At 38.7% G+C, this 11,848-nt stretch overlaps 1 protein-coding gene across 2 annotated transcripts in view; it reads right to left on the bottom strand.

Annotated features, from left to right (window-relative positions):
- Positions 1 to 564: 564 nt before the first annotated feature.
- The window catches only part of ALG1 (ALG1 chitobiosyldiphosphodolichol beta-mannosyltransferase), a 25,667-nt gene continuing 14,383 nt past the window's right edge, over positions 565 to 11,848 (bottom strand). For both annotated transcript variants that reach the window (XM_054042297.1, XM_054042298.1), the window contains 7 exons: positions 11,666 to 11,787; positions 10,810 to 10,848; positions 7,516 to 7,575; positions 6,605 to 6,715; positions 4,721 to 4,835; positions 1,305 to 1,380; positions 565 to 798 (listed from right to left, as the gene is read on the bottom strand). In XM_054042297.1, the coding sequence (XP_053898272.1) occupies positions 667 to 798; positions 1,305 to 1,380; positions 4,721 to 4,835; positions 6,605 to 6,715; positions 7,516 to 7,575; positions 10,810 to 10,848; positions 11,666 to 11,787 (655 nt within the window). In that variant the 3' untranslated portion in view covers positions 565 to 666. The remainder of the gene's footprint in view (positions 799 to 1,304; positions 1,381 to 4,720; positions 4,836 to 6,604; positions 6,716 to 7,515; positions 7,576 to 10,809; positions 10,849 to 11,665; positions 11,788 to 11,848) is intronic.

Raw genomic sequence — 11,848 nt, 5'->3', positions numbered from 1 at the left:
TCATGGTATTACTGTGTCCCCTTGACTAGCCTCATTCCACCAAGTTTCTGTGATGCCTATTATATCAATATCCTCATTTAAAATGAGGCTCTCTAGTTCACCCATCTTATTATTTAGACTTCTAGCATTGGTATATAAGCACTTTAAAAACTTGTCATTTTTTAGCTGTCTGCTACTACATGATGTTATTGAATGGGACTTTTTTTTTCATTTCACTGTTTCTCATCAGATCCTACCTGTATTTTATCATCTTCCATCCTCGCCTCCTTACTAGGACATAGAGAATCTCCATTAATAGACCCTCCCCTAAGGGATGTTGCTGTCCGAACCATTCATTTCAAGTGCTAGAGGTAGATTAACAGTCCGGATAGATTGTGAAATTTAAGTTCCGTCAGGCAGGGACCATGTCCTTCCGCTATCTTTACATAATGGGAAGTACAAGTCCAGCTGTAAACAAATCTCAAATCATATCGAATTATTCATCCAACTGTTCAAATCACAGATCAAAGTGTGTGTTGCAAAGGTTGTTTCAGGATGGAGAGATTTAAAAAACACTTCTCTAAGACCAAATATAAAGGTTTTATTCACCATTTCCATCATGTATAACCAAACTTGGGAATGTGAAAATCATATGTGCAAATTCTTTTGTCCATTTTTTGGAAATTATTAATTGTTCCTAAACACAGGAAGCACAGTTTGTTCCCAGCTCTCATCCCACCGCAGCTGTTTGGATGCCCGAAGATTTCTTCTGAACATATAAAGTTTATTTTCACCTGTAGGAAATTCCAATAAGAGCATCTGCAAGGTTAAAGAAATAACATAGAAGAAGTTAAATATCACACTTCAAGCATCTCCTGCTCCTCCCAACTTTAATGGGCAGATTATTAAGAGAGGAGCAGTAAAGCGGACTCTTCCTTCTAGACCTCTAGGTATTGCAAGATGATAAAATATCTAAAATGTGCTTTCTTGCTTTAAATTCATACACAAACAGATGTGGCCAATAAAAGCTATAACTATAGGCAGGGAATTCCTCTTACAATGCATATTTTAAAGTTAAATCTACAAAGCATAATTATTAATACTCAATACTATTCAATGTTGACTAACAGTATATAAAAATAAATAAACAAACAAAAACAAAAAGCAACACTGCCCAAAAGTAAACAATGAGGGAAGACAGAGGAAGAGAAAAACATGACAACCGGATCTATAATCTACTCATTCCAAATGTGCAAAAGCCGTACCTTTCCATTAACCATAAAGAAAAAGGAAACAAAAATGACTTGGGCCTCTAATATCTTTACCTTCAGCTGTTCTGCAAGTTCATTCGAGTCCCTAAATATCAAGCCGTTTTCATCATGTTTCACAAGTTCATGTAAACTGTGAACAAAACCAGTGAAGGAAATGTGAGAACAACATAAAAGGCTTCTCCACTTAAATACTTGCAGAGATTGTTTATGTACTGTAGCCCTATCAAATACTCTAGGGACAGTCTCTCTAGAGGTCCCAGCTTTCTCCTAATTGGTCTCCCTCTATTCAAATCCAATCAGCCCAGTCCATCAACTTAACCTAAAATGAGTCAATCAACCCTTAAACTCCAGGACTTGCAGTCTTCTCTTGTCAGTTTCTTAGCGGCAGCATGGCATGGGGCTGTTGCCCCTCCACTATCCCAGGCCTTTCTGCCTCCCTATCTCTGTTCTCCTTCCATTATAGCTGGGCTTGTTTTCCTTATTGGTCCCAGCTGTGGGTAAATGCCTCTATGATGGTGGTTTTGGCAGCTGTGCTGGGGTGTGGTCAGTCTGGTTGCCTGTGAGGAGGGAAGACTCTCCTCTCTTCTACCTATACTCAGTATGGGGTTTGTAAACCCTATTACAAGCCCCATGTTGTTAAGGTCCTGGATCTCTCAACATGAATTCCATTTCTTGCATTGGGGTATAAGCTGCAAATGACGGAAACAGATTAGTCCTCCTTCCGAGGCATAAGCCTGTCCAGAACTGCTGCTATACAAAGTGTATTAGCAAACTGTACTGAGAAATTCCCACTCTTGGGAAGGAATAAAAAGGATACAGTGGCGACATGTTATTCCGTCTGCCAGCAGACTAATGTACAAGTTTGTGATCCCCGCCATTATTGTGCAGAAAGAGTGGGGCTTGTAATTGAAGCAGGATCCTAAGTGAGAGCAGTGCAAGGAGGAATCCAAGCAGTGCAGCCCACCTTCCATGCTACCAGCAAAGCAGCCTCCGCTGCTGGCTGCAGATTGTGGAGAAGCCTGCTAGAGCTTCTCAGGGGTGTATGAGGTGAAGGCTGCTAGAATCTGCCACAAGAAGTGTGAGGGCTGGTCTTTACTATGGGGAGATTGATGCTGCTGCAATCAATGCAATGGGGGTTGATGTAGTGGGTCTAGTGAAGACTTGCTAAATTGATGGCAGAGCGCTTTCTGGTCGACCCTGGTACCCCAGCTCCCCAAGAAGATTAAGGTAAGTCAACAGGAGAGCATCTCCGGTCGACACAGCATAAGGAAGACACTCAGGTAAGTCGACCTAAGCTATGTCGACTCCAGCTACATTATTCACATAGCTGGAGTAGCATAACTTAGATCGACTTACCCCCATAGTGAAGACAAGCCCTGAGACAGCACTGCGAGGTGTGCAGTGGTTGAGCCTTGGAGGACAGGACTGGGATAGCAGGGGCTGGAGCATTCCCAGATGGAAGGGAAGCTGTATCCAGTGGAAAGAGGAGCAAAACTGAGGGGAGGTATGATTGCTCTCTATAAATATATCAGAGGGATAAATACCAGGGAGGGAGAGGAAATATTTAAGCTCAGTACCAATGTGGACACAAGAACAAATGGATATAAACTGGCCATCAGGAAGTTTAGACTTGACATTAGACCAACGTTTCTAACCATCAGAGAAGTGAAGTTCTGGAACAGCCTTCCAAGGGGAGCAGTGGGGGCAAAAGACATATCTGGTTTCAAGACTAAGCTTGATAAGTTTATGGAAGGGATGGTATGATAGGATAGCCTAATTTTGGGAATTAATTGATCTTTGACTATTATCGGTAAATATGCTCAATGGCCTGTGATGGGATGGGATCTGAGTTACTACAGAGAATTATTTCCTGGGTGTCTGGCTGGTGAGTCTTGCCCACATGCTCAGGGGTTAGCTGATTGGCAGAGGTCCTGGGGGTTTACGTGGGGCATGGGTCTGCAGCGTGGGGCACGGGTTACTTGCTGGAGGATTCTCTGCATCTTGAAGTCTTTAAACCATGATTTGAGGACTTTACAGGAATGGGTGGGTGAGATTTTGTGGCCTGTGTTGTGCAGAAGGTCGGACTAGATAATCATAACGGTCCCTTCTGACCTTAAAGTCTATGAGTCTATACTTTGTTAGCCCATTGTAACTGAAGCCATTCATTTCCGTAATGACCAGTCGGCACTACTCTATTGTATGTAACCCTTCTGAAAGACAAGTTTTTCACAGTCATGGAGTCTAAACGAATCCAAGGGAACCCAAGACAGAATAATATACATCATCTTTCATCCCCTTCACATATAATAGGTTCAATTATACTTTCTGAGTCTCCTTTACATTGCACTAGACACACACATTTACCAACATGTAGCTTACATACTAGAGTATAATTTACAGTAAGGGAGATTTACTTTAATTTGCATCCTCCTATTAGCTGATTTACATTTTAACCCCTCTGTTCCACCCCATTAGCATACAAATTACACCACCTTGGACTTCTTTAGACTCAGTAAGTCGAATTTGCAGGTGATGTGTAAAATTGTGTAAAATTACACATTGTAACTCGATAGCTGGGTGAGAGTCTAAGTTATACATTACACACCGAGATGGCTGGAAAAATGGCTAAATTACAGCAGATTTGATTCTCCTCTCAATTGGCCCAGGAAGCAGGATAGATTAAATAGCAGCAATCTATAACATAGTGCAGCGATTTTCTTCAAGGATGGTTTTTTTTTTTTTTTTTTTTTTTTTTTAAGTGGAACTCTTTAAAATTTGAAATGTGCATTTTTCACCTGAAGATACCATGATCATACTGAAAGCTAGTGTATTTTACGGGCTTATTAAACTGATCCTATTAAAAGATCACACACAAAAGAAAAGAGTCTTCATTATATATTACAGTCATGAACAAAGCTATCACAGAGTATTCTGTGCTGCTGTCACCACCAACGCTACAGCACAAGACAAAGTATCTTTACATTATGAAAGCTGTATTTCTCCCAAAGGATTACAAGTACTTTATAAAACTATAGATACAGTAACCACTTCATCCATCACTGAGGTTTAGACAATCCCAGAGTGGAATGAAGCATCTCTCAAACAGGATATCGAAACAAATCCAGTAGTTTAGAACAGGATATGAAGAAGAGTACAATTTCCAATTGGGATTACAGGTGGTTGTTTTTAAGGCATTCTGGTTAGGACACTGCAATTAATGCCCTAACTTTTGCGCGCGCGCACACAAAAAAAGTGTTAATTTTTAAAATGACCTCTAGAAGTCATAAGTTAGTTTTAATAATTTTATTTACCTTTATCAAATTAAAGCAAACATATTACTGTGGCGTAACTAGGAATCAATTCAATATCAGCAGAAATTGTTACATTGTGATTTTGTAGCAAACTATATATTTGTTTTAAAATATTTATTTGAGTTATTTTAAGCTATGTCAAAGTAAGCAAGCTCTTACCACTGGAAATGTACTGCACATACAGGTAAACAACAGCCAAACATATCCACCACCTTCATAGGCAGATCCAAACCACTAGATGATTTGTGGAGACAGACACCCAGATCTGCTGAGCCTACAAATTATAAAAGAAACAAAGCTGACTTTTTAAAAAGTTTATTTTGAAAGTGATTAACTCTAAAGATTATTGTCTAAACATACAATTTTGTAAACATTAACAATTTTTGATGTAACTTGATGTCTTCTTTGGTGCCATTAGAACATAACTACTTGGAATATAATTTATGTCAGAATGTCAGTAAGTAAAAGCCATATAATTTTTTTATTTTTCAGAGCAACTGAGATTTAGAAACATAATTAACTGATATTAAAATAAGGGGAGAAGAGAAATTAAAAAACTAACAGATATTATACACTTAATCTACCCTTATCTATTTGAAATGGTAAAGAATTAATTAAATCAATCCTGCCACAATTCAGGGGATGGGCTAAATGACCCATTAAAGGACTCTTCCAATCCAAATGCCTTTACAATACATGGATAATTTACAGAATCCAAGTTTACAGAGATGAATATTCATTACTTACAAACCACCACAGACATACAAGCCAAATAAATTGACAGTGCCTGACCTGAGGGGCTGAAATCAGGCAGAACTTGTATTTTACCAGTATTTTATCCTTACATAGCTTTTATTGAGCTTCATTTCTCTAAAATGCTAAGGGAGTATGAACATTCTATTGCCTAATCTCACCAGTTACCTTCAACAGCTCAGCTAGAAACTCTCCAGTGTTATTTACTGAACAGAACTTGAGAATACATTGAACAGAGACCAACCCACTATATTTTAGCCTACCTAGAAGAACAGAAGGGGGCAAACGGAGGCTTTTTAAATAGAGAGCTATTGGCAAACCCTCAAGATGGAATTCTACACCTAATTACAAAAATAGGATGGAAAACAGTGCAGTTTCAAAAATTAAACAATTTCTCAGCCATAACAAATGGCACAAGCTACAGTTATATATTTTGTTCTTAACAAGCAATTTAATTTTACTGTGGTATTCGTATATCTAGCGTCCAAAATCAGGGTTGGCAATTTCCCAGGAAAAATTAGTTTAGGACAAGGCACTGGTAAATACCAACTTAAACCAAGTTTAAACCAGGAAACTGGGAAGAATAATTGCATCAGGGACCAGCAAGTTCAGCATTTACAGAATGAATCTTTTCAAACTTTGGCACATCCATTCAAAGCCAAGGAATAGGCTTGGCCTATCCACTACATCAAAGTTGGTCTTCAGCTACAGGATGCTGCATGGCCAAATGGACCTGGCCCGTTGGTCTGCAACTCTGCATGCTTCTGATTGCTTAATGCTTCAGGTCTACAACTCTGCATTGTTGTTTTCATATAATCAAATGTTTTCAACTTGTTTATAGAATATTGAAAAAGTGAGTCATAACATGTATAATTTCCTTGAGAAAATACCAAACCAAGATGTAGACATGCCGATGTTCAGTACTGCATTATAATTACATATATTAATATTATGCCCATTTTAGTTTTACTTTGTATTTGTACAACCCTACATTAATCTACAAATCTACCGCCTTACATAACTGCGATTGGAATAAGTAACTAAAACTAAGTATAAAGTGGTGTCATTAACTAAACAGTTTTAAAAATAGAAAATGCCTTAAACTGGGACTAACTCATTTTTCCCGAGGTGCTAAAAACCATGATTTTACCTGGTAAAAACCATCTCTGATAAATATCATGCCATCCCTGCCCAAAATTATCAACAGCTATCCATAGCCTTTGCTTAAGCCTCACACATTGTTCTTGAGTCTTTAAAAGCTTTTTTCAGCAACTGTAATCCATTATTTACCAAGTAGAACAGGGTAATCCTCAGCTTCTAGCCACGGTGTACAGATCTGGATGTGTTTAAAGTGCATTTTGTCTACCAGTCTGTTGTAGTGCTTTTTTAGAGGCCCTTTACCTTTTAAATGGAAAACAAACACACAATATATATTAGTGTTTTTGCTGTGAACACCCAAAGTGGGTGTTTGTCTGCACATTAAAGTCTAGGGATATAGAGCAGATCTCGTTTGTCTTCATAGATTGTAAGGTATTAGAAGAAGAGGATGCATCATTCATCAATGTTCATACAGGGCCTAGCATGGTGACAGTGAATCCGACTGGGTCTTCTGAGAGCAATCATGAGATATAATGCTATATCATAGATACAATGTTATCAGATACAAATCAACTGAAAGATGGCACCCTCCAGCAGCACAGTGCCCTTTTAGCATCATGCTAAGTTATTAGTTTAGTACTAGGAGGAAAGAATACCATTTGTTGAACCATCTATATCATTTTGCAAAATCCTCAAATTCAACGGGTAGGTCTCCTTTCCAAGTACTAGCCAAATTCCTCCCTACTTAGCAATAGGCCAAATACCATTTAAGCCACATTTTAAGATGTTTTACCAGCATTTCTTCACTACTCAAATTCTGAAAATACATCCAAAGGAATTACAGAGTACAATAAAATGGCTAGATTCGTATGCTGGGGCATATCTTTTATTTTAAAATGCCCAACATGCCACCATTGGTTTGCTTTTTGCTCCAACCATTGATCTGGTAAATTAGTGCCAAACAAATATTCAATTTTTTTTGTTATTTCAGAAAGACAAAAAAATATATATCAATGTAAGAGTCAATATAATGGGATGAGAAAAATTAATCCTCTAGCATCAGCACTGAAAGGGAACAGAAAATCATCATGTAAAAGTGGTACCTGTTATCACACATACTAAAGAAGGAAGCTTGATTCCATCATTGACATACTCTTCATAATCTGCAGAACAGAAAGTTATTTTGTGTGTATCTAGATACACGTACCCTAATTTAAGAATAATTTTGATGTACAAATGAGAACTCTATTTCAAGTTAATAGTTTAAAAAAACTTCAGGCAAACTAGCAAACGTGGAAATTCACATTGGGGACCTTAATCCTAATTTGGGCCTCTTGTAACAGCCAGAATGGAAAGTAATAATTCTTCACAAGGACACAGGTTTCAGAATGGTAGCCGTGTTAGTCTGTATCAGCAAAAAGAACGAGGAATACTTGTGGCACCTTAGAGACTAACAAATTTATTTGGGCATAAGCTTTTGTGGGCTAAAACCCACTTCACTGGATGCATGCAGTGGAAAATACAGTGGAAGATCTATATACACAGAGAACATGAAAAAATGGGTGTCGCCATACCAATTCTAACAAGACTAATCAATTAAGGTGGGCTGTTTCTTTACTTCAGCAGGTGGGTATTGTAGTTTTAAGAACGCTTGGTAGAGATCTTATTGGTGTTTGTCTCTGTCTGAGGGATTGGAGCAAATGCGGTTGTATCTTAGAGCTTGGCTGTAGACAATGGATCGTGTGATGTGATCTGGATGAAAGCTGGAGGCATGTAGGTACATATAGCAGTCAGGTTTCCTGTATAGGGTGGTGTTTATGTGACCATCGCTTATTAGCACTGTAGTGTCCAGGAAGTGGATCTCTTCTGTGGACTGGTCCAGGCTGAGGTTTCATGCACATCACATCACATGATCCATTATCTACAGCCAAGCTCTAAGATACAACCACATTTGCTCCAATCCCTCAGACAGAGACTAACACCTACAAGATCTCTATCAAGTGTTCTTAAAACTACAATACTCACCTGCTGAAGTGAAGAAACAGATTGACAGAGCCAGAAGAATATCCAGAAGTCACCTACTACAGGACAGGCCCAACAAAGAAAATAACAGAACGCCACTAGCCGTCACATTCAGCCCCCAACTAAAGCCTCTCCAGCGCATCATCAAGGATCTACAACCTATCCTGAAGGATGATCCCTCACTCTCACAGATCTTGGGAGACAGGCCAGTCCTCGCTTACAGGCAGCCCCCCAACCTGAAGCAAATACTCACCAGCAACCACACAATAAAAACACTAACCCAGGAACCTATCCTTGCAACAAAGCCCACGGCAAACTCTGTCCACATATCTATTCCAGGGACACCATCATAGGACCTAATCACATCAGCCACACCATCAGAAGCTCGTTCACCTGCACATCTACCAATGTGATATATGCCATCATGTGCCAGCAATGTCCCTCTGCCATGTACATTGGCCAAACCGGACAGTCTCTACACAAAAGTATAAATGGACACAAATCAGACGTCAAGAATTATAACATTCAAAAACCAGTTGGAGAACACTTCAACCTCCCTGGTCACTCAATTACAGACCCAAAAGTCGCAATTCTCCAACAAAAAAAACTTCAAAAACAGACTCCAACGAGAAACTGCAGAACTGGAATTAATTTGCAAACTGGACACCATTAAATTAGGCTTGAATAAAGACTGGGAGTGGATGGGTCATTACACAAAGTAAAAACTATTTCCCCATGCTAATTTTCCCCGTACTGTTACTCACACCTTCTTGTCAACTATTTTCCACTGCATGCATCCAACAAAAGCCCACGAAAGCTTATGCCCAAATAAATTTGTCAGTCTCGAAGGTGCCAAAAGTACTCCTCATTCTTTTTGTCTTCACAAGGAATCACCTAGCCCTCTCTGAAACATGCCTGATACTTAAAGGAAACGGTCTGTGAAGTATCGTCATAGGTGTTTGCCACCCACAACACTGCTGGGCCAAATTCTGCTTTCCCCCCTCCATACAGATAATCCCATGGATTTTCAAAGAGTTTTCATTTTACAAAAATAATTTAAAACTGATTTCTTAAGAGATTTTTTTAAAATATATGCTGACATATTTCCTTTTTATATTATATACATATACTATATGGACATTATGCTTTTAAATGTACAGTTCATAAAATCCACAGCAACTCCACATTACCCTGTGACCACTACTAGCTGTTTCTTGTTAAATTCAAAAACCCAGACATAGATTACCCAATTTGCTTAATGCAGGTTCCCATCTTTCTTGAAATCATTTCAACAGGTATTTGAAAGTGTGTGTGTGTGTGTGTGTGTATATATATACATGTTGTGTAACAGGGTGGTTTGCCTCATTAGCTGCAGAGCTTGGATCTAAGCCAACAATGATTACAGGATGAGCCCCACCTGAGCCAAAGTTCCCCCAAATCAATGGCTTATTGGGCTGATGTGGTTAAGGTATGTCAGTTTCACAGCCAAGGATACACAAGGGAGTGATATGGCCAGTATCATGTCCAACTGCCTTTGACAGCCCTAACCTGATGTAACAGGTAAACATTTTACATCTGAGTGAACAGGAGATGGCCTTTCAGTGGGAGATGAAGTGCAATTTGAACCCATAACCTTCAGACCTGTAGTCAAGAACCTTAACCACTCACCCATTGAATCTTATATCAGGTAATTCCCAATAAAGGGCAGCAATGGCTGTACTGAAGGGGAGGTGCTCAGGGAGAACAGAGACTGCTAGGACTGGGCAGGCTCCAGCAGAGTCCTGGGATTTGGGACCAAGACTCCAGCCAGGAAGGGTTAGGAATAGCCTGCTAAGGCAGGAGAGACCCTGGGCAAGCTAGGGAAAGTGCACAAAAGCTCTCCCGCCAAGGAGGCCTGGGAGTAGAAAGGAAATGTCTGTTTAGGGGACTTCAGTTTGGGGCTTTAAATGATTTTTTGTGAATAAACCCAGACCTGTCTGTGTAAGGAACCTTTGAGAGAGAAATTATTCACAGGGGACCGCAAAGGCACCCCTGGCCACAAGAAGGAGCTCAGTAAGTGGCCACACCACTACAAGATGTGCACAAAGTAAAGCTGTAACCCACTTTATCAAGTGGTTAGAAATATATTTCCTAATGACAAAGGTTGTAATTGTATCCTGCATGTCACCATGATCTTAAGCTTTTTCTTTTTTTTTTTTTTTTTTTTTTTTTTTTAAACACTCCCACACTGAGACAAACTACTCTGGTCCTTAAATGCATTTGAATTTTCATTTGGACATGAAGGCACTGTTCTTTGAAGAAGCTCTTAGTAATTGTTGAGAATACATCCATAAGACGACTCTTTAAATAACCAAAGGAAACTCCTGGATACTTACCTTCTAAAGCTTTTAAAAGAATAGAAAAATCTTCATCCTCTGAAAAAGAAAGGTTTATTAGTGACACTCATAGCATTTTTAGCTGTAATGCCTTATTCTCTTGAAAAGATAGCAATCATGACTTTCCTCATCTTTACTGAAGTGACTAAATATACAATGTGCTTTTACTACGATAGGTACTATAAATGTAATAAACAAAAGCCTATAACTCTCATATTGTTCCTACTTGCTCCATTTAAATGGAAACTTTTCCAACAATTACACAAATACTAAAACCAATCAGCATCTCAGAAGCATGACATTTCATTGTCAATTTTATTAGACATTATTGCCCAATTAATTCTAATTCAAAAAGATGCACACTTCCATTCTCAACTGCAATACAGCAGATTTTGTTCCAGCTTTAGACCTTTTCATAAACAAAATAATCTTAGTGCATAAATATGTGATAAATGTACCAGGAAATGAAAGACAAAACATTTTAACTTATTAGAGCCATTCTAGAGCACCATGCATGCATATTTAATGTACTGCTAATGTTAGATGACGGTAGGACTTGTTTCTCTAATCATTCATGGAGCTCAACATTTACCTTATAACTCCATAATTAAACTAAAAATTTCAATGGATTATGGTCCTCATATGTAGACACTGAGATAGTCCATACAGCTGAGCTGCAAATTCTTCCTGTTAATCAAAGAAATGTAGACGACTTTGTTTTTGCTGGTTGTAATGTCCTGTATCAGAGCAAAGTTTATGCATGGGGGAGGGAGGTACAGCTCTAATTTTTATCAACTGTTTAATGTAAAGGTATTATAAAGGAATATTAACAATAAACACCAATTTGATTCAAGACCTGTCCAGCTGGTGCTGCTAATTAGAAGAGCTGGTCTTTCTTTGACTTGTGTCACTTTTCCATTTCTGATGTCTAGTTCTGTAAATGCAGATTTCTCAACTTCTGGATATATGGAGTCTGTTCTGTGTAAACAGGATTTAAAGAGCACAATTATTAATTCCAAGATATACTATGTAAGGATGT

Source organism: Malaclemys terrapin, chromosome 10 (genome assembly GCF_027887155.1).
Source record: "Malaclemys terrapin pileata isolate rMalTer1 chromosome 10, rMalTer1.hap1, whole genome shotgun sequence".
NCBI lineage: Eukaryota > Metazoa > Chordata > Testudines > Emydidae > Malaclemys > Malaclemys terrapin.
This window is presented reverse-complemented; position numbering and strand designations above follow the sequence as displayed.